Genomic DNA, 21477 nt, shown 5'->3' with positions numbered 1-21477 from the left:
ACATTTCAGATAATTATATGCGCGAGGAATAAACTGCAGCTCTGACAATAGGGCTCATTCTGTCCCCCTGTTTCTAATCCAGACAGTCGCGGCATATATTACCATTTTGGTACACTTAACAAGTGAGATTACCGGAATTCATAATGAAGGAACTGAACTACAACTTCTTTCCGACACCGACGGTTTAAACCAACTCATTTGCATAAGCGTATTTAACGAGAGTAAACAAGCAAACAGACAGACGGGACTGTCCGCACGGGGAAAACAACCAAACAACAACAGCTCATAGATGCTTCAGTGAAAATATGTTAAAGACCTTGATCTGGTGATGTTTCTCCTAAACTCACTGATGCGTCTGTTAAATCTGCACCTGTGGAGTTTAGATAGATGAAGAAACACATTTCCAGACCCCTTTTATCTATCTATCTATCTATCTATCTATCTATCTATCTATCTATCTATCTATCTATCTATCTATCTATCTATCTATCTAAATGCACATGATTACGGCGCCAATATGTGTTTATGCAAGCCATGTTCAATTAATTTGTAAATAAGAGAAACGTATAAATTTCTTATAAATATGTGCACTACTGTAGCCAGCTATGTGTATGTCCTCCTCTTCAACCCCAAACAAAAACTTTTGTTCGTCCATATTGGCCTAATTGAAATGTTTCAGATCATAACCGTTAAAAAATATTTTGCACGCCTCGTTTCCCAACGTTTTAAATGCGTTCAACGGCTGAACTCAGTCAGCTGTCAGGCGCCCGCATGGGGTCACCGGGTTAAAACAATATGAGCGCATTCAAACCGCAAAACAGTGTCTGCAACTGACCGCGCTCAATCCTACGGGAAATACACACAAGATCACGAAGAAAAACTTGCATCGGCATCCATCTTCACACCACATAGCTACAGGCTACAGCCTATAAGGCTAAATCATTTATCATAGACCTTACTATCACATTTTAATTAATTTTAATACCAATGTATCTTTCTTACAAATAGTCTAATTATAGACTAATTAGTGAAAATATTGATTTGTTGAGTGCAGTTTATTTTTATTTTTTATTGCCATTTAATTTCCGAAGTTAGGTTAAACACAGTAGACCTACAAAATTGTCAAACAAAGTTCTCTGAAGTTTTTCATCTAGCCTACTTCGGGACGCATGCACCACCGGACTTAACTAACTCGATAGCTTCAGGACAGATTGCACAGTTTGTTCAACCGACTCACTGTAATCTTAACCCAACGATGTTCTGTGACTGTGAGGAGCACCATATGCGAAGTGTGTCTAATGCAGTTAATGAAGCCTCAGGTTGTTTTTTTTGTTGCGCAATGACATCAGATTTTCGGACCCCCACCCACTGGAGCTCATTGGTTCTTGACGGGCTGTCGGAAAAGCGTTGACATTGTCCCGGTGACTTGCCCCCGGGTGATGGGGAGGAGGGACCTACTATATAATACCCCTCGTCACTCTCGGGCGTGCCAAACACAAACAGTGCACGAGTGAACTGGAATAACATACCAACAATACACACACCAACACGCGCTTGCACCTGCTACCGGTAAGTTTGAATGTATAGAAAATAAATGCAATGATTTGATGACTTTTTAAAAAAAAGTATAAAGACAATGTAACCTACAATTATTAAACGCCTAGAATGGTTTACGTGATTAGATTATTTTCTCCTTCCAATTATTCAGTTGAGTAATTTGAATGTGCTACTATTATATGATTTAGCTATTAGATAATCTCTAACTGTTTTCATTTATATTTATCTAGTTTGCTTTTTCGCCACTAAACTCGCAAACTGTGTAACAAACTTCAACAGCTTTACTTTAGGGAACTTATGGAGTTGGAGAGTTTATTTGAATTTCTATAACATAGGCTATACTCTTAATTTGCTGTTTTGCATTTAATTAAACCATATTAATTAGGGTTTTTACTGTTAGTTTTTAATTTCTTATTACATTTATTTCATTGTAAAAATAATTTTTTTGATTTTAATCATTACGTTCTTTTAAAGGAAAATTGACATCTGCGAGAAGCTGCGAGCGCACTGAACAACATGGACTCCGACACGAGCCGAGTGTCCAGTCGACCTTCTTCCCCTGAAGGCGATGATCTTTTCCTGTCCGCAGTCAAGAAGTCCGTGGGTTTCTCCGGCGCCGTCTCCTCCACGCAGAGCGATTCTCCTCCGGAGTTAAGAGGCGCAGATCTGCATGGCAGCTCCAGCGCCGATGAGGACGCAATGGCTCTGAAGATGCTCTCCAAAAAGGACCGTAAACTTCTATCCGAGAACGAACTGCAGAGTATGCGCCTCAAGATCAACAGCCGTGAGAGGAAGCGCATGCACGACCTCAATATCGCCATGGACGGGCTCCGGGAGGTCATGCCCTACGCCCACGGGCCATCCGTGCGCAAGCTCTCCAAAATAGCCACCTTGCTACTCGCGCGCAACTACATACTTATGCTGAGCAACTCGCTGGAGGAGATGAAACGGCTCGTGAGCGAGATCTACGGTGGAGGGAGCGGGGCTCATCACGCCAGTTTCCACCCGTCCGGGTGCGGCACCCTTGCACACGCGGCCGCTCCGTTAGCGGGTCACCCTGCTGCTGTCTCGCATTCCTCTCACCCGGTACATCATCCTCTGCTACCACCAGCAGTTTCCAGTGCCGCATCTCTCTCCGGCCCGGGTCTCTCAGCCGTCAGACCGCATCACGGACTCCTCAAGGCACCATCGACCTCAGGGCCACTCGGCGCTGGTTTCCAGCACTGGGGTCCCGGGATCCCTTGCCCGTGTAGCATGTGCCAGGTGCCTCCGCCTCATGTGTCCGGTATGAGCACCGTCAGCATGCCACGACTGACCAGTGACTCAAAATAAAGTACTGAACATTGATAACAGAACTCTGAAAATTGAACCATAGACTTTTATATAAAAAATGTATTATGTCGTGTTTATTATGACTGAACAATTGGAATGCACAAGTCTGAAGCGAAGAAGAATGAATCAAAGCCACTAACATAGAGTTTTAACACTTTAGAGATAAGGGTTGTCCATGTGCATTTCTGTGTATGAAGTTTGTGAATATACCATATACGGTACCTTACTCTTTTTAGCCGTCAATCCTGAGATTGCAACGAAAGAACAAGTTTAATGTGAAATAGAGTTAATAAAATAAATCCGGCCAATTCATGCTTCAGTTAAAGAGGGCTAAATAGATTTAGTGATCGGCCATTACTATTAGACGAAACGAAATTATACATTAAAATGTCATATGGTTTTGAAAAACATAATAGGATTGTATGCTGTGTAAATATGTAGATAGTGTTTGTACAGTTTGAGAGATTTTATATTACCTTCCTAGTTTATATTCGGGGTCAGAATTCATTTGCCAAGCGCTGTCTGTAACAGGAAAGATGCATCTCTCTCTCTCTCTCTCTCTCTCTCTCTCTCTCTCTCTCTCTCTCTCTCTCTCTCTCTCTCTCTCTCTCTCTCTCTCTCTCTCCCTCTTTGGTTTCCATCCCCTCTCTCTCTCTCTCTCTCTCTCTCTCTCTCTCTCTCTCTCTCTCTCTCTCTCTCTCTCTCTCTCTCTCTCTCTCTCTCTCTCTCTCTTTTTTTAGTTTTCTGTCTTTCCATCTTTGTTGTTTTTATTTACTTCTTTCTGCACAAACTTACCCGTCATTGCCGATTCGAAAAATTATCAACTTTTATTTTTTATAATAAAGTGCAAAATGATATTTATTTACTTATTTTGATGGTATTTTCAAATTAATGTGCGGTGAATGTTTGTCATAACTGTAAAATAAATGTTTTAAATTGATTCATTTATTTACTTGTTTGTGCTTGATCAATTAACCCAAATATTTTTTGGGATAAAAAAATGGAAGCTCAAATATATTCTACAAAGTACTGTCAAAATTGAAGGAAACATGAACACTATCTATCTATCTATGTATCTATCTATCTATCTATCTATCTATCTATCTATCTATCTATCTATCTATCTATCTATCTATCTATCTATCTATCTATCTAAATATATTTTTTTATTATAATATTTAAATATAGTATTTTTATATAAAATATAATTATTAGGAAACTAAGAGACCGTAAGTCAAAGTCTCGGTGTGGCATAAGTTATTTTAAATACCACAGGTTACAGTTTAATAGTTTATTTTTTGTTTTATGTAGTTTATATTTATATAGTAATACATTATCGACAACTAATGCTTGATACATTCTATAATAATTCTTAATATATAAAAAGTTATTATACCTTAATGATTTACGCATTATCCAATCAGAATGTATACAGGTAAATAAAATAAACAGAATACTGAGTTTCTTTTTTAACCAAATATCAGTAATAATAAAAACAGAGAGAGAATATGAATTATCTAATTAACGAAATTATGCTCAATTTTGGCGCACTTAAAAAGCTTTTGCCACTGTCCATTTGCGTTCAAATGATAATTATGTTAATCTTAACCCGGTAACGTTTAACACTAATCATTGATAAAACAGACAGACAGATATTTTTTTTATAAATATAAAAACAAGGTGATTGAGATGTGTCACAATGACTTAATTTGGCACATCTACTGTATGACATCGAGCTTTGGAATTCGCCTTCATTTCCTCTCTTCTCATGTCACCTGTGAACACCCTTACCTGTCAAAGCAAACAATTCTTCTGCTTTGGGCAGCTTGAGACCTTGTAGATTTTCTTTTTACCTTATAGTTTTATGAAGCGCATCATTCTGGGTATTTTTTCCCAGAATGATGCGCTACATAAATCTATTATAAAACTAACATGCGATTACCCTCATGTTTTTGAGCCTCAAGGAGACGATCATTTATTTAGAATGCAAAAAACGCATTTGCTGTCTTGCACTACACAAAATATACAGAAAAAGAAGATGCGAGATGGAAGGAATAAATAAAGGAGTATTAGGTAGAATACATAACTAAACGCCAGCAGCTGGATGGCAGATTGCTCTTTCTGTTGCAATGTTTTCCAAGGGATTTTTGAGCTGGAACGATACGGAGTGAAGCTGGCTTTTGAATATTCATATTTGCTACTTGTTTATTTGTTTTAAAATTCATTATATTATATAATTATAATAATTCACCATATTAATTTTGCACAACAAAAAAGGCACTTTTTATTTTATATGGACAAACGTTAAGTGGTTATTTTAAGAGATGTTTTATTTATGTATACTGTTTCATTTGCATATTTTATTTGCCAATTTATCCTAGATGTATTTAGGGAATTTCAATAACATCTTCATTTCACAACTAGTACATTCAACAAAAGGGGCTCATAAACAACAACAAATCTTTACGTAAGTTTCCAAGCTTCAATGATAAAAAGTTTCATTACATCCACCCAGTAGCAGTCAGTGTAATAGTAATTTCGACTCCAGATTGAGCTCAATGAAAGCAAACAGGCTGCTGATGTCTTGTCTTCCTTCACTAACATCTGCTTGTTAGTAATCTTCAGCCGCCTCGCCCATTTGCTCCGCGTAAAATGCAATTACTTCGAAAGGTAATGAGAATTACACGCTATCACGTTTCCAAATTAATCAGAGCAGCACCTCCCCCGCGGAGCCACTGAACGGAGAACACCTTAACGAAGGTCTCCTCTCACTCACTGATTACTGACACATACTGTATTTACAATACAGATACTAATATGTCTCACTATAACGCACGGACAAATACTGCAAATCAAATCTACCCAACGTGTCATCATTCAGTGATCAGGAATAAAGTGCCAATATAAGGGTACTTTATTACGCCACTGAATAATGATTCACAGATCAGTTCACTTAAAACGACAAAGACAATAAACTGAATGTGCATAATCTGTTGCATTACATAATGTAACAATTTTGCTACTGTTAGAAAAATATAAATGAAGCTTCTTGAATATATAGCTGACATTTATCCACGCCAAACTACAGCAGCCTCATGCATAGCATTTCCACAGATTGTGTTTAGTGTTTAATATGTATGTGTGTGTGTGGTTTTAAACTCAGATCTTAAAACCATTCTTAAATCCTCTGATTCAGCACAGATGTTGGGCCATTCAGAGGCAAACACTAGGCCTTGTTAGTCCAAAGGATTAGACGTAGAGGATTGAAGAGATACATCAAAGGTGGTGGAAAACACAAATAATGTAAATTTAAAAAAAAAAAAACTGCAAAAAATAAGCAAATAACCGAAGTGCATCTGTAGCATTGTGGGACAAAAGAAAGTAACAAGAAAGAGAGACAGGGAGAGAAGTAAAGTTATCCTCCTGGTCTACTTAAATTCTAAAATGTGTTTCTCGGCCTCTCAGTTTCATTGATCCATCATCATTATTGCAAGTGTCAGTCATTTATCACATAATCATACCAAGAAGTGCATTTTAGAGGAGAAGCAGACGGATGATTTGAGGAACCTGTACAGTGGCCATATGAGACCACACGTCCCCTGGGACAAGTGTTTATCTCACCCTCCATCATCTGTTCTTCCTTATGTAACACACCCCATGGAATCAAGGAGATCTTCATGTAAAATAGTTTTTATTTTAGTTCATTGAGATTCATTAGGAAAGTGTCATGTGATGATTGCATAATTAATCAGTCTGATTAGTAAAAAAAAAAATTGATTGGAACTATACGTGCATACATGGACAATAAATTCTGCTGTATAAACTTTTTTTCTCATACACTTGTGATTTACCTCCCCCTTTCTTTGTCAAAACTGTCCAAGACATTTGTTTCCTTTATAAACTGACTTTATAAATGTATAAACCTTTATAAACTTTCCTTTATCTAACTTTTTCCTTTTTTGTGTGTGTAATGTTTTTATTTTTACATTGATTAATTAATTTAGATTTTAATTTGATTTAATTAAGATTAATTCAGTGCTTGTTGCACTTTTTCAGTTTAGAATGAGAATAAATGTGTTGAAGCAGTCTTTTGATGTTAAACATCAATATCACACTGGTGTGGTGTACATTATATTTTATCATCATACCCAGCACCTGGGTAAACATAATAAAAAATAACCCAGCAAAATTACCCAACAGACTAAACTGAACATGTGGGTAATAAAAAGAAATGAAAAGTTTTTCAAGTTGTCTCTGTTGCAACTGCTATTGGGCTATTGGGCTTTTGGGAGCGGGAGCGAGAGAGACAGCCACCATTTATGCAGCGTGCCTGTGTGTTTGTTTGCAGGTCATGAGCTGGGTGCTGTGTGCACCTACAAGTCTATGATTTAAAGCCAATGCACTCTCATACAGCCTGGATCAATGTGTTTACTGAAAGAGTCAATGTGTTTACTGAAAGAGACTAAGACAGATGGAGCAGAGAAATAGAAAGAAAGAAAAGAGACTCAAAGGAGTGTAAGATAGATAGAAAGATGTGCATTAGGAATGTTTGAGCGGTTAAAGAAAGAGGGGATAATCCTGTAAAGGGCTGAACTCTTGGATATTCATGACTGGCCGAGTGTGGATGCGCTGTGAAAAGAGGACAGGGCCAGGACAACTTTACATCAAAGAGCACCATGGGAGCTCTGCAGGCCAATGAGGGTTTGTGGCTGCTGGACCTTTTGTTTGTGGCTTTGTTGCTGTCCAGCTGAACCCTTTCAGAGACATGATCTTATGAGCAGTGTTCCTCCTTTCAGAAAAAAACTGTGTGTACCCGATAAACTCTAAATGACTTTGTCCTGCAATCTGATCCTGTTCTGGCATATGTCTCTCCGTTTCAATCCACTGGGAACACACTCTGGTTCTATCTCCTTCTGCAAAATCATATTAGTAACTTTATGGTGTGAGAAACTTTCTCTGCCCACACACACACACTTTCACGTGCACACTCTGTCTTGTATTGCTGCATTTAGATGGTGTGTGTTGGGTGTGTTGTGTGTGCATGTATCAGGGCGGTTGATGGATGGTTGGGTGATAGAGGTGTTCCGCTCTCAGTTTGCATGGGTCGCCTGACTCTTCTTTTCTCTCATTTATCTTCACTCGTTTTCAGCCGCCTTGACAAGCATCTGAGAATCCATCCCTCATCAGGCCTGAATGGACGGCAGAATGGCACTATAGTTAAGTTTCAGCACCGAAAAGCTAAATTAGCTCTGAAATTTACTCTGTACACATGCTATGTTCATTATCAAACAATGGAACATCACAAAGCTTTGTTGCCTATATCGTGAATTTTGTTTGGTTAATTATTTTTTTCCTATTAACTTTTACTCCAGTGACTTTCTGCCCTTTAGCCAATGATCTTGACAGTGGGTGTGTGTGCTTCCGTTTTTTTTTTTTGTCCCTCTGGCTTATTGCTTTTCATGTTGTCTCGTTTGTTCAGCTAGTCACGGAGTTATTCCTTGTCTTCTCTTCTAACCTAATGTGATGTCTACTCATCTATCACATCCCATGAGCCTTCACATTCCCTTATGGAAAGGAAGTTCAATCCAAAGTCTTTTTTAAAGCAAATGAGCCCATCTTGTCAGCTGTCTTGGTAATGGCCCTGGCTAGACATTGACTTAGAAAAAGAATGAAATTGACCAGAAGTGTTTATAATCCTTAAGTTTCAATAACATCGAATCACCAACATTGGCAGCCAAACCCTTTTTTGGGGAAGATTTAAAGGGATTAAGGGGAATAAAGAGTAGAAGAATAAAGAGTAAAAGAAGTAGAATACATTGTAAAGTAATTAATTTAAATTATTTGCAAATAAAATTTATATTTTAAAATATGAAGATAGCTCAGTTAATATTTCTTGCATTGTCACATTAAATGATGAATTAGTTAAAATAAATTTCAATAATAAAATGGCAAGTAGTTTGCATCACTGGATATTACTTGGGGTCGTTTAACATTTCTGTTACATCTTACATCTTACCTTGCTCTCTTTCACTGTTAAAACTGAAGCATCGCGCTAGAATTCATCTTCAGCTTCCGTGAATAGTAAAGCCCACCTTCTTTGATTTGATGCCAATCATTTTGACGAGTGCTGTTAGACCTCTGAAGCAGACCATCCTAAAAAATGTACTTAAGAATAAGATGCATACTGAAGTGAAGCAGAGCAGCTTCAAAATTATATTGGGGAGACAAGAAGGCCATATGTGATTATTGGAAGGGACCCTTCAAAGTCTACGGTGGTTATAGTCCTGGCACTGTGTTCATTTTAATTCAATACAAATTAACACTCACAAATTTTGTACAACAGTATATAAACTAAAACTGCCTGAGTATAAATGAGAATATCAATCTATACAGAAGCTTTGCAACACACAGCTATAATGGTGGATTGGAGATGCAGCAGTGTTCATAGAAAGCTTGGAAAGGACTTGGGGTGGGAATTCATCTAGAAATTGTTACCTCACCACACAATTTACATGTCAATGTCGATAAAGAAGTGAATGATGCAGCAAACTGACAAAACTCAATGGTCCTTGCATTTATTCCTGTTAAGAGATCAACAAAAAGGTGAGAAAAAAATTTAAAAACCATGAAATGGAAATCTGCCTCACAAGAGGTTTACTTTTTGTTGTTGTTGCATGAAAGTCTTTTGGCACAGCGTTCTGCAATGCATATGTTCAATGTGACGTGTCAGAGTGAGTGCTCTTATTAGTGAAATGTGACACACATGGCAGCTGGCACTGAGTAGCCTGTGACAGCTATAATCAGTGTGTCCTCAGCAGGACCGCTTCAGAGCGTGTGTTTAAAGAACGATTCCCAACACTCTCTGGACGTCACTGACTGTGTATGATTTTGAAACAGTGTCAACTGTTCTTCGGGCAACTTGACAAAAGGCCCATGGGGTGACTCTTCGCCTGGCTTCATCCATCTGAGAAGCCAACCGTTCTGTCCAGGCCAACCTTTCCCAGAGCATGCTGGGAGTCACAATACCCAGCCTTCAGCTCATTGGTTCCGCCCTATTAACAGCTTGTAATCTTCTCATATCCATGGCCGCCGGCCCAAAGCAACACGTCAAGCAGGGTTCGCAGTGCTCTGAAGCTCTAGACAGCTCACCTCCCCCATGTCAACTGTTTTATAGCATCTCCACCAGATACACACTCATTTTTAGAAGCTACTTTGAGGAGAACGCGAAACATCTGATGGAGGTTTAGGCCCTCCAGCCTCGCCCTCCACACCTGCTTCCCTCTAGGGGAGAGAAAGAGAGAATAAAGTTGTGACATCTGTTAATTTCTCATTAGAACTTTTCTTTATGCAGGTTTGTTGGTGTGCGAGACAGCTCTGCAGTACGTGCAGTACGGACACAAGCTGGCGAAGGGCTGGCCAGCCGGCGGTTGAAATATCACGCTCGGCATTTAGCAGACGTTTCTCGGCGTCCATGGTCTGGTAATGAATATGGAAGCAGACCTTCTCCATTTCAATGTTGCGGATTTTATGCATCAGCTTGTGTTGTGACCTTCCACATCATGAAAAACAGTTAGCAGTGCAAGCTGTCAAAGTTAGCACAGGTAGTCCAACTTCTTTATGCCCAATGTTTCCTTGTTGTTTGTGTTTTTGTTTCTGGGCAATTAAGCGCAGATGTCTGTCACAGAGGTATTGTGATGTTTCTGCTGGTGCACAGATTTATTTTTGGTCTTCCGTCTTGCCTTTGTGCTGCAAGATCCTTCACCTAAACACAAGAAATAAGGAAATGCATCAGGAAATTTGTTACAAAATGAAATGTCAATTACAATGTATTGGCTCACAAAATTAAATATCTGTCATTTACTCACCAATATACTCATTGTTTTGAAGAACATAAAGGGCAAAATGTTCAGAATTGTCCTGCCATCTCTTTCCATACAAATAAAGTGAATGGAGCTGTAGCTCATATGACTTGTCAAACTTCAGAGGGTATCTGTATGTTTAAGGGAAAGAAATTTACAAAAATATAAGACTTTTTAATGTAAATAATAAAATAAAATAAAAAAATGTAAGACCATTTTGTAATGATTCATAAGTAGTAAAGGTTTCAACACTACATACATTTTTTATATAAATGATCAATACAGTATACACACCTGTTTAACTGTTTAACGGCTCATTAATGCAAATATCTATTCAGCCAATCACATGGAAGCAACTCAATGCATTTAGGCTTGTAGACATGGTCAAGACGATCTGCAGAAAGGTGATTTTAGTGCCTTTTTAATGTTTAGTGCCAGATGGGCTAGTCGGAGTATTTCAGAAAATTTTGATCTACTGGGATTTTGGCCAGACTGGTTCGAGCTGATAGAAAGGCAACAGTAACTTAAATAATCACTCATTACAACCTAGGTGTGCAGAAGAGTATCTCTAAATGCACAACATGTCAAACCTTGAAGCAGGTGGGCTACAGCAGCAGAAGAACACACCGGGTGTCACTCCTTTCAACTAATAACAGGAAACTGAGGCTACAATTATCACGGGCTCACCAAATTTGGTCAATAGAAGATCGGAAAAGAGTTCCCTGGTCTGATGAGTCTCGATTTCTGCTGCAACATACAGATGGTAGGGTCAGAATTTGATGTAAACAACGTGAAAGCATGGATCCATCCTGCCTTAAATAAATAGTTCAGGTCTCTGGTGGTGTAATGGTGTGAGAGATATTTTACAGGCACATTTCAGGCCCCTTGGTACCAACCAAGCATTATTCAAACACCACAGCCAAACTGAGTATTGTAGCTGACCATGTCCATTCCTTTATGACCACAGTGTTCCCATCTTCTGATGGCTAATTCCAGCAGTATAACATGCATGTCACAAAGTTCAAATAATTTTAAACTTGTTTCTTGAACATGACAGTGAGTTCACCATACTTAAATGGCCTCCACAGTCACCAGATTTCAATTCAACAGAGAACCTTTGGGACATGGTGGAATGGGAGATTTGCATCATGAATGTGCAACCGACGAATCTGCAGCAACTCCATGATGCTATAATGCCAATATGAACCAAAATCTGGTTAATAAGAGGACTGTTTCCAGCACCTTGTTGAATCTATGTCTGAAGAATTAAGGCAGTTCTGAAGGCATAAGGGGCTGTCCAACAAGATACTAGCAAGATGCACCTAATAAAGTGGCCGGTGAATGTGTGTGTAAATTTTTTTTATATGGAGCTCCAGAGACCCAGCCCAAGCTTTTTATTTCAAGTATAATTAAGCTATCGTACGTGTGTGTGTGTGTCTCAGAGATGGGAACCCCAGCGGTGCCAAGTGGACACCACCTCAGCCAGGCGTTTTACTGGTAACTACAGGAAACAGGCTTGGTGTGAATGAGCTGATTGAACCCCCAGGTGCAGCTCCAGAGACCCAGCCCAAGCTCGCCGGCTTGGCCCAGACGGAAAACACTCTGGCCCCCACAAAGACAGCCCTCATCTCCCGTTGCCTGGCTCCACCGGTCCCTGACCTGCTCCATCCTCGCTATGAAACCCACGGAGGCAATGGGCGCTGGGGGCAGGGGATACGGATGTGAGCCCCCCGGCACCACGCCACCCCATTCAACCCCCCACAAGCTGGAAGGAAGGACGGAGTGAGCGGGAGGGGGGCGGTGTTGCGGGTGGACACCAGGTTCTTTCTTTCCCTCTCTTTTTCATCTCTTCTCTCTGTCTCTGTGTCAGAGCAGGTGTCCCTTTCTGCCCTCTCTTCTCACCCTCCCTCCTTTCGGTTGCCGTTTCTTTTCACACACACGTTCACAGACATACAGCTGACGAACATCCCAGCTCTAATCCATCACAGGCTGTCTTTTATAGGTCAGCTAGAAGCACACACAATTCCACACACACCAACACACTGGCAGGTTGTGTTCTGTTGCCCTGCAGGTGCCTGGCGTTGCGATTGCTCTTTTAAATTCTCTTTCCTGTCTGAGCCTACGAGTATGTGCGCATGGATGCCATGATACCATTCACCGGGACCGGGTGCCACAACCTTCTTACCCTCCTCTCACCCCTGTGAGACAAACAGGAGATTCTATGTTCTCACCTCCCGCTCTCAACGTGAACAACATGCTTTCTGTTGACGTCTCTTCCTTCCTCTCACATTTAGAGGGAGGCTAAATAAAAGTGTGTCAATAGTTTGGTAAAAGAGACAATTGCACCGCTTATATGTTTTACAATCAGTCTCGCCCTGGGTATGTCCGGTGTGCCACCTGTGACGAGAATCATTAGGCCTTCTGTTTGTTGGCTCACTTTTTCATTTGCTTCCCCAATCACTAGCAGAAAATCAATGTCACATGTATCCTATGCATGCAAGAAAATGTCACAGTATTGCATTGAGATGAAGATATCATCATACCCCATTCAACAAACATGAGGCATGTGCTCACGATCAGGGTTTTTAACCATTGGAAATGATGATCAAATCATTAGCATGGAGGGCAGATGAGGGGGCGTCAGGAACAGAAAGAGAGAGAGAGAGAGTGACAGAGTAACTCATTAGCTCATTATAGCAGTACTTCTCTCATATTCTTTCAATAGTTAGGAGTGTGTTAGTTAGCTGCAGTTTAAAGATCTCTATAAAGGACAACTACAGTATTGGAAAAGAGAGCAAACTATTTAATTGAGCATTTAACAATTATTGGGAGGAAGATTTTAAGGAAGATTAACTCATGACTAGAATATGGACTTGAAGAAGTGAACTGCTTTAAAATTATTTGAGGAGTCCCGGAAGAAGATCTGGAGTGTGTGGATCACGAACTTGAAGGTAAAGTCTTTGCCTACTAGAAAGACTTGAGCAATATGACAACTGAACTTTAAAGAGATTATTCACCCAAAGATAAAAAATTTGTCATTATTTACTCACCTGTAAGCCATTCCGAACCTGTATGACTTTCTTTCCTCTGTGGAACACAAAATAATATATTTTTAGAAAAATGTCCCAGTGTTTTGTTATGTTTTTTGACAAAGGAAACAGTGTTGTTTTGGGCCCCATTGATTTTAATTATTTGGAAAAAAACAATTCTTCACATTATTCACAAAAGAAATGGTCATACACGATTGGAACGGCATGAGGGTAAGTAAATAATGATGGAATTTTTGAGTGAACTGTAATTTTAATACATGAATCCAAAAGATATTTGCAAATCCCTCAATTTGATTCAATTACTTATCTTACTCATGTTTTCTCAATATCTTCCTCAGAATGCAGGCTGTGCCTGGTTTTAGGTGCAGAGAGCAGGGCGAAGACTCTTTACAGCAACTCATGCCAAGAATGGTACGGGTAACAGGAGCAGGAGGACCGACCTCCAATGCTGTGGGTCTCCAGGGACATCTCAGATCTTCGAAACCCCCTCGTGAACTTAGTGTGGAGGAGCAACAGGAGCTGCGGAGAAAGATCAACAGCCGTGAGAGGAAGAGAATGCAGGACCTCAACGTGGCCATGGATGCTTTAAGGGAAGTAATGGTGCCTTACTCTTCTTCTCCCACCGGTGTAGGGGGAGCACTGCAGCACCCTTACCTCCCGACTGGAGCCCCTCCGACTGGAAGGCGCCTGTCCAAAATCTCCACACTGGTGCTGGCCCGTAACTACATCCTACTCCTAGGTTCTTCCTTGCAGGAGATGAGGCGTCTGCTGGGCGAGGTCAGCATTGGGATGGGCGTCAGTGGAACTGTACCACGTCTACTGCTGACAGGAGGGTGGCCATTTCTCACCGGGCCGGGACAGCTTCTGCTTTCCTCCCCTGAGCAGCAACTGGCTGTGGCAAAGTGCCCTCTCCTGCCTCAGGGTGCCCAGGAGGAGCCCTTGGCTTGGGGGTCAAGCAGCATGACGGAGAGCCTGGTGTGCCAGTGTGTGGTGTGCCGGACCCCACGGGTGGTGCATGTTAATCCCGCCACACGTTTCCCAAAGTGATTTCAACATGCCTTGGAGAAAGACTAAAAAAAGAACAATACAACAACAAGCAGTTTTTTAATGTCTGAGGAGGGTGAGGTGTCTGGTTATTTAATTTTTTTGTAACACTATACAATAAGGTCCAATTTGTTAACCTTAAGGATAGTTTGCCTAATGATGTCATGATGTTTTTAAACCTGTTTGACTTTCTTTTGTGGAACACAAAATATTAAAAAATCTCTTTTTCCACAGAAGAAAAAAAGTCACATGTTTTGATGAAACATGATGAAAAATGTTCATAAACAAACTTTGAGCAATTCTTTTACAGCACTTGTCAATCTTGATTAATGTTAATTTCTACATATACTAATACATTTTTAACATTTCAAGTGGCTCAAACTTGAATGTGCAAATATGCATTAGCTACTGTAAACAAATTGAAACTTTTGGCAAAATCTTCTAGCCTTAACTGTCTCCCATATTGTGTTTGCTTAGAATTAAACTAGTAATACTGACACAGTGTGTGTGTGCCTGTTGTTTAAAACTAGTGCAAAAGTTAATCTTTAAACACATATCCTGTTTTTTCCTCTTGTTCTCTGTCAGAGTAAGCTTATGCATGCGTGTGTGCTCGGCTGCATCCAAACGGATTGAAATAATTAATTGTGCACCCCTTTTGCAGCACAAGGACGGAGCCTTTCTTTCACCCCAGCCTTGCCTGAACCCACCCTATTCAACTCCCCAAACAAACCCCACATCAGCCCCATAATAATTAGCCCACACTCTTTCTCCAACCTCACTGTCTATAATCCACTCCCTTGTTAGCTGCTTGTCGAGGTAAATGCGTTTACACGGGCCAGTGTGGCGCCATTCATTACTCTCTGTGAACAACATATTCAAATGGCCAGAAAATGTGTTTCTACCAAAGGAGTTCACTTACCTAAATTACAAACAACACCCTCTCCTGCACCCAAACTCTGATCTCCACCCCTCCGAAGGCCGGGCAGTTGAAAAAAAGAAGGAGCAATTCTTTCAATGTCGGGGCACGGTGAAAGCCATGAAAGAGAGGGAAAAGCAATTCCATCTTGTGGATAGGGGTGCATGAATGAGAATGCAGATTATAATCATAAGAATAATGATAAAATACAAGGAATAATCGGCCATGCAGCTAAAGGGGATTAGTCCGGCCAGTCGCTTGAAAGAGGGCGAGAGGCTGAATGGAAAGAGTCTGTTGCCCATCGCCCAGGACAAAAGGAGAGGTATATGCCATTAAGTGAGATTAGGGTTAATAGGCCTTGATTTTCTTACAAGGAGGTAAAAAAAGAAAGAAAAAGAAGTACAGAGGGGGGAGAGGTGGGACAGAGAAGTGGGAAAGATCAAAGTAAGACCCTCCGACTTAAAACCCTTCTCTTTGCGAGGACGCACACACTCACTTTAACTTGCCACCTCTTACATTTACATATAGCTGCCTTATGTCCGCTGACAACTTGAAGAGATTACCTCACTAATTTCACCTCACTTCAGTGCTTTTCTTAAAGCCATCTTCCCCTGTCGTACTCTCCTGAGGTGATAACTTTCTCTCTGATGATGGTAGGCGTATTGTGAAAAGAATGTAGGGGTCTGCTCTCTCTTTGTGTTCGTTCTTCAGCTCATCAGTGCAGCTAAATCCAGCCAAAACAAAGTGAGACAAAAGAAGAGAAAGTAGAACGGGGTGTCCTATTGTTCACCGCTAAATGCCAATGTGTCCTGGTATACTTCACTGATATATGGCCAAACCAACCACTGTGTGTTGAAGAGAGAATATCTGACATCTGTATTGTGAATTCACAAAATTTCAGGCGAATCGATTTTCATGAACTATTTAATTAGAGGAAATGTTTGTAAAATCAGTTAATTAAAGTGTGTTAGGAATGTATGTACAATTTTTGATTCTTATGTAGATTCACAAAATCTAAATATATGGTGAAAATTAAGTGGTCTTCATTATTTTCGTGTTTTTCTTTTGGGGACGTCCTAAAAGGACATGGTTTTAAAAATACTAAAATAATTAATGCTAAAAACTCTTTTTCTTTTTATATTTTAAAAATGTACATTTATTTGCTTTATTGAATAAAAATAGAAGTATAGCTAGGTAAACATGCAAATGTGTTAGAGTCCGAGACAGGCCAAGTTTAAGACTGATTGAGGGCCATCCATCCTTAGCTATGGGTGAAAAGATGAGTGTGAGAAGATCTCCACTCCTCCTTTCAGAGCCTCTGCACATGTCTCAGGATTTATTTCTCTCCTCTTCGGGTTCTTTATTCCAGCAATCCGGCCAAAAAACACCAATCTCTTTGTGACTTATGAAGGGTTAAAGTGTCATCGATATATCTCTCTCTCACACACACACACACACACACACACACACACACACACACACACACACACACACACACACACACACACACACACACACACACACACACACACACACACACACACACACACACACACACACACACACACACAAACACACACAAACACACACACACACACACACACACTCACACACACACACACACACACACACACACACACACACACACACACACACACACATACACACACACACAGAATTTTTTTAACATTACATTTCTGATTCATGTTTTTATTTTCATATTATTCACTATGCAATTACATAATTAGCTGTAAGCACCACTCTTATTGCTCATTCCTAAACTTAAATGTGCAATTTCTGTTAAGAACTTGAATGAGGCCTTAAATGTTGCAGCTGACTTATTGAAAAGAAACTTGGGGAGAGTTAATGCACCTTGGGTCAGTAAGCAAACACCCACCGTAAACTAGTATTACATTGAAACACCCTATATGCAACACTAGGACCTTGAACACTCTAGCATCCTCATAACACCCTAGTAACCATACAGAACACCATAACTCCCTCACCTTTTCCCCCACAGAAAATGAACAAAATATTTTTCAATCCTGCAATGTAAAAATATTTTATCAAGTAAGATAATAATGATTTGATCCAATTCAGTCATTTAATTATTATTTCAAATTAAATAATTTATTTAAAATACAAATTATTACTAAGCTGACTTTGATCAACTTACACCCAATTAATTTAAATAAAAAATATTTCAATGAAAAATTATTTTTAAACCTTTTTTTGGGCTATTCAGTGTATTATCTTTTCAAGATCTTATTCACAAAATCAAGGTTTTATCTCTTCTGCTTTCTCTCCCTCCCTCTCTCTCTTCTCAACGTGGGGAGTCTTGGAGATAGGAAATGCTGAGCCATAAATTGGAACATGTGAATGAAAGAGAGAGTGGGAGGGACGGGTGTAACAGGGGACCCCCTCTCCTCTTCCCACCCCTCTTATTTATCTCCTCGAGCATTAAACCTCCTGTATTCCCTCCACTCCAAAATTCCTGCCTACTGTTCTCCAGGCCAGATCAGCCCAGTACACACACTTTACTGGGCCCAGTAATGACCTGTGCCATTAACCCGCCGATCCTCTCACACCCTCTCTCTGTCTCTCTGACACACACACACACACACACACACACACACACACACACACACACACACACACACACACACACACACACACACACAGTTTTATTGGCCTCCATAACAGCGTCTCATTACCTTTATGCCCCTGAAGACTGTGAGTGCTTCAGGGTGGTGTGGCATGGGAACAAACCAGACCCTAACAGTCAAACACACTCACACAGACATTAGAAAAGAGAGTTCAATGTCTTGACAAAGATATCTGAAACATTGCCTTCCAGACATGTAATTTTCATTCAGTTAAAGCCTATTAATTCTGGTTTCTTCTGCATACTACAACATTATTGTGCCAATAAATAAAGTTGCCACAAGAAAGGTATTTCGACACTTACAGTAAACCAAAAATGTAAACATTTCATTGCATTGCCTAACTAAATATAAAACCTACTGGCATCTACAAACAAATGCTTCTAGTCATTTTCTGAGAACTGACTTTCTTGCTGTTTTTGTAATTACTTTTAACTAACTAACTAACTAACTAACTAACTAACTAACTAACTCTCAAGTTCATTTTAGTAGTAAATTATTTTTCGTTCATATTTACATATGAACATGTTTCACTAGCATTTAACAAACAGAAAGTGTCTGAATACTAATATAATATAATATAATATAATTATATCCCACTTGATATTTTATGTAATACAATGACAGTCACATATTTAATGTCTGACTAAAGTGTCAAAATATTTTCTACAGCCACTATATGCCACACAACATATAGCAATAAAAGAAACTGAATGACCTAACATGTCATGGAAAAAACATTTATAAATTCCTTAGTGCTAAGAATTAAGCTCTATGGTGCATTTTTGCATTTGGAGCTAGAATGTAGTCATGTTTAAGTTCTCATAAGAGTCTGTGAAGTGCAATATAAATACACACTCACTTGCACTCTTGGGACAGAGAGAGTTCTCTCCAGACTGAAGAGAAGAGCAAACATACACATACTCACAATCATTCTCTCTCACACACAGACACACTGTCCGGGTGTCCCTGTCGGCGTGGCAATGACCCAGTGGCTCTTAGTTTGACCTGTGCCCCATCACTGCCCTGAGGTCCAGAATGCCAGTTAACACATCACAGAGCTTTCTCTTTTCACACCCTCCCTTTATTCTTCTCTTCTCTTCTTTCTCTCCGACGTGTTCCTGCCCTTCTTGCCCCGCAGAGGCGGCCACGCAGCTGACAGGGAACAGGCTTTTCTCTTTCTCTCCCTTTCCCTCTCTCCTCTGTTCCTTCTCTTTCTTTTTCCTCCTCTTTTCTGCTTAATTGAGTTGTTTGGCAGACGGGCTTGTCAACCCGCCGCCACAGCGTGGGGAGTCTGTGTGTGTGTATAGACACACACAGAGTGTGTGAGATGCTCTTTGTGCTCTACTAGACGGGTTAGTTTTTCACTGTTAGTGCTGCTTGACTAGATATTCCACAGAGCGATAGAGACAGAGAGGGGTAAGGAAAATAATATAATGCTTTTTAGGAGTGAATCCCCAATAAACAAATTGCTACATCAAATTCCATCAATATATAAATTTTAGACATCATATTTTAAAATTAATCTCTATTGTAAAGTATAGTTGAAAAACTGTAGTAACTCTGGCATGTTGCCCATAACTAGGCCTACTATTACCATGGTAATTTCTGGTGAAATTGTGCTATTGATATAAAAATTCATTAATGATTTTAAAGTGTGGTGAAATATTACCGGAACGATGTTTTTAAATTCTCTGAAAGGCCATGGAACTGAAACTAAACTAAACTAAACTAAACTAAACTAAACTAAACTAAACTGCAAACATTTGATGATTTAAAAGAGCAAAAATTTGCTCTAAAATAGGGAAAAGGTCATGTAAAATGTTCTAGTGTATTAAAGTTTCATGAAATGTATTGTTTCTTTTCTTTAAAATGGGCTGAGTAAAAGAGCCCTTAGCTCTTAATAGCTAAGCAAACACCATAAATATCAACCTCATTTGAGTCAAAGTTCTTTCCAGATGATTCTAAGTGCAGTTATACTTCACCACAAGAGGGTCGCAGGCACAAAATACGAAATAAAAGTGCTCAGTAAACACGGTGTGTGTGTGTGTGTGTGTGTGTAGCCTATTAATCACACGTGATGCCTCCTAAAACATACAAGTATGTAAAATAGATTAGTTTAGTTTAGTTTAATTTCACAACAAATAACTGAATATTTTTGTGAAAGCGTGATTTCAGTTTTAAATTGGGTTGGTCATCTTATATGCCATTAAAAAAATGTAAAATTTTGTTACACTTTACAGCGTTAACATGTATTATGCAGTAACAATGCTGCATTTCAAATTTTATTTGAAACCTTGGTTAATGTTCATTTAAAAATATACTATTATTCATTGTACTGTAGCCATTGTCAGTTCATAATTAGTTAACTTTATCATTTAACATCAAACAGCTTTTAATGTAAAAAATTTATTAGTGTAAGCATAAATTAACAATAACTAGGATTAATAAATGCCGTAAAAGTATTGTTCATTGTTAGCTTATGTTCCTTTTGTTCTAACTCTAATGTTAAAATGTAGAACCTTTTTGTAAAGTATAACCTTAAAGTGTTAATCTTATTGTTAAGTAATTTTTGGAAACTACAAGGCAATTATTAAAAGCAAATCTGCATATAGGTATATGCACATATTAACAATAAAAAGTATTGACATAATGAAGTCACACTTGAATGCCATTGAAATAGACGAAATATCAAGCCAACTGGCATCTGCAAACAAATCATGCTAGACCTTTTCTCTGAATTCTTTGCTGTTTTTGCAATTACTTTTAACCAACATGTGTCATGGGAATTATAGTGGATGTTCCCACAGGTGTCTTAGAGTAACCCACTATTCAGTATACGAACACTTGACAACAAGAAAGTGTCAGTATCTTTTGTTTCATAACTGAATCGAATGTATTGTGAAATGTTAAACTTGAAATGAGTGCTTTCAGGATTATATATAGCATGCTCCATATTTGTCATACTTGTCTGTTTGTAATTAAAAGTAACTGATCCACAATGACATGCTTTTGGAAGTACATTTCTCATTGTATTCAGTGAGCCAGAGAAACCC

General features: G+C 39.3%; 2 protein-coding genes and 1 long non-coding RNA gene across 4 annotated transcripts; 2 read left to right on the top strand and 1 right to left on the bottom strand.

Annotated features, from left to right (window-relative positions):
* The first annotated feature begins 1488 nt into the window (after positions 1 to 1488).
* olig2 (oligodendrocyte lineage transcription factor 2) lies at positions 1489 to 3827 on the top strand. The gene is made up of 2 exons (XM_077217100.1): positions 1489 to 1569; positions 2032 to 3827. Exon 2 carries the CDS (start codon positions 2074 to 2076, stop codon positions 2887 to 2889), a length of 816 nt encoding a protein of 271 aa, XP_077073215.1. The 5' UTR covers positions 1489 to 1569; positions 2032 to 2073; the 3' UTR covers positions 2890 to 3827.
* Positions 3828 to 10766: 6939 nt separating this feature from the next.
* On the bottom strand, positions 10767 to 19718 carry LOC143723990 (uncharacterized). Of its 2 annotated transcripts, XR_013197214.1 has the most exons (4): positions 19350 to 19718; positions 14453 to 14868; positions 13799 to 14317; positions 10767 to 10879 (listed from the first exon to the last, which is right to left on the bottom strand). It is a non-coding gene; the product is annotated as an uncharacterized LOC143723990 (long non-coding RNA). The 2 variants fall into 2 exon arrangements; XR_013197213.1 differs by lacking the exon at positions 10767 to 10879 and having other exon boundaries at positions 11239 to 14317.
* On the top strand, positions 13450 to 16794 carry olig1 (oligodendrocyte transcription factor 1). Its single transcript, XM_077216949.1, has 2 exons — positions 13450 to 13699; positions 14137 to 16794. The coding sequence occupies exon 2, from the start codon at positions 14138 to 14140 to the stop codon at positions 14843 to 14845; it is 708 nt and encodes a 235-aa protein (XP_077073064.1). The 5' UTR covers positions 13450 to 13699; position 14137; the 3' UTR covers positions 14846 to 16794.
* Positions 19719 to 21477: the final 1759 nt, after the last annotated feature.

The sequence above is a fragment of the Siphateles boraxobius genome, unplaced genomic scaffold (assembly GCF_051911475.1).
Source record: "Siphateles boraxobius isolate OS27281-9 unplaced genomic scaffold, OSU_SipBor_1 7, whole genome shotgun sequence".
Taxonomy (NCBI): Eukaryota; Metazoa; Chordata; class Actinopteri; order Cypriniformes; family Leuciscidae; genus Siphateles; species Siphateles boraxobius.
Note: the sequence above shows the minus strand (reverse complement) of the source record. Positions and strands in the feature narration are given on the sequence as shown.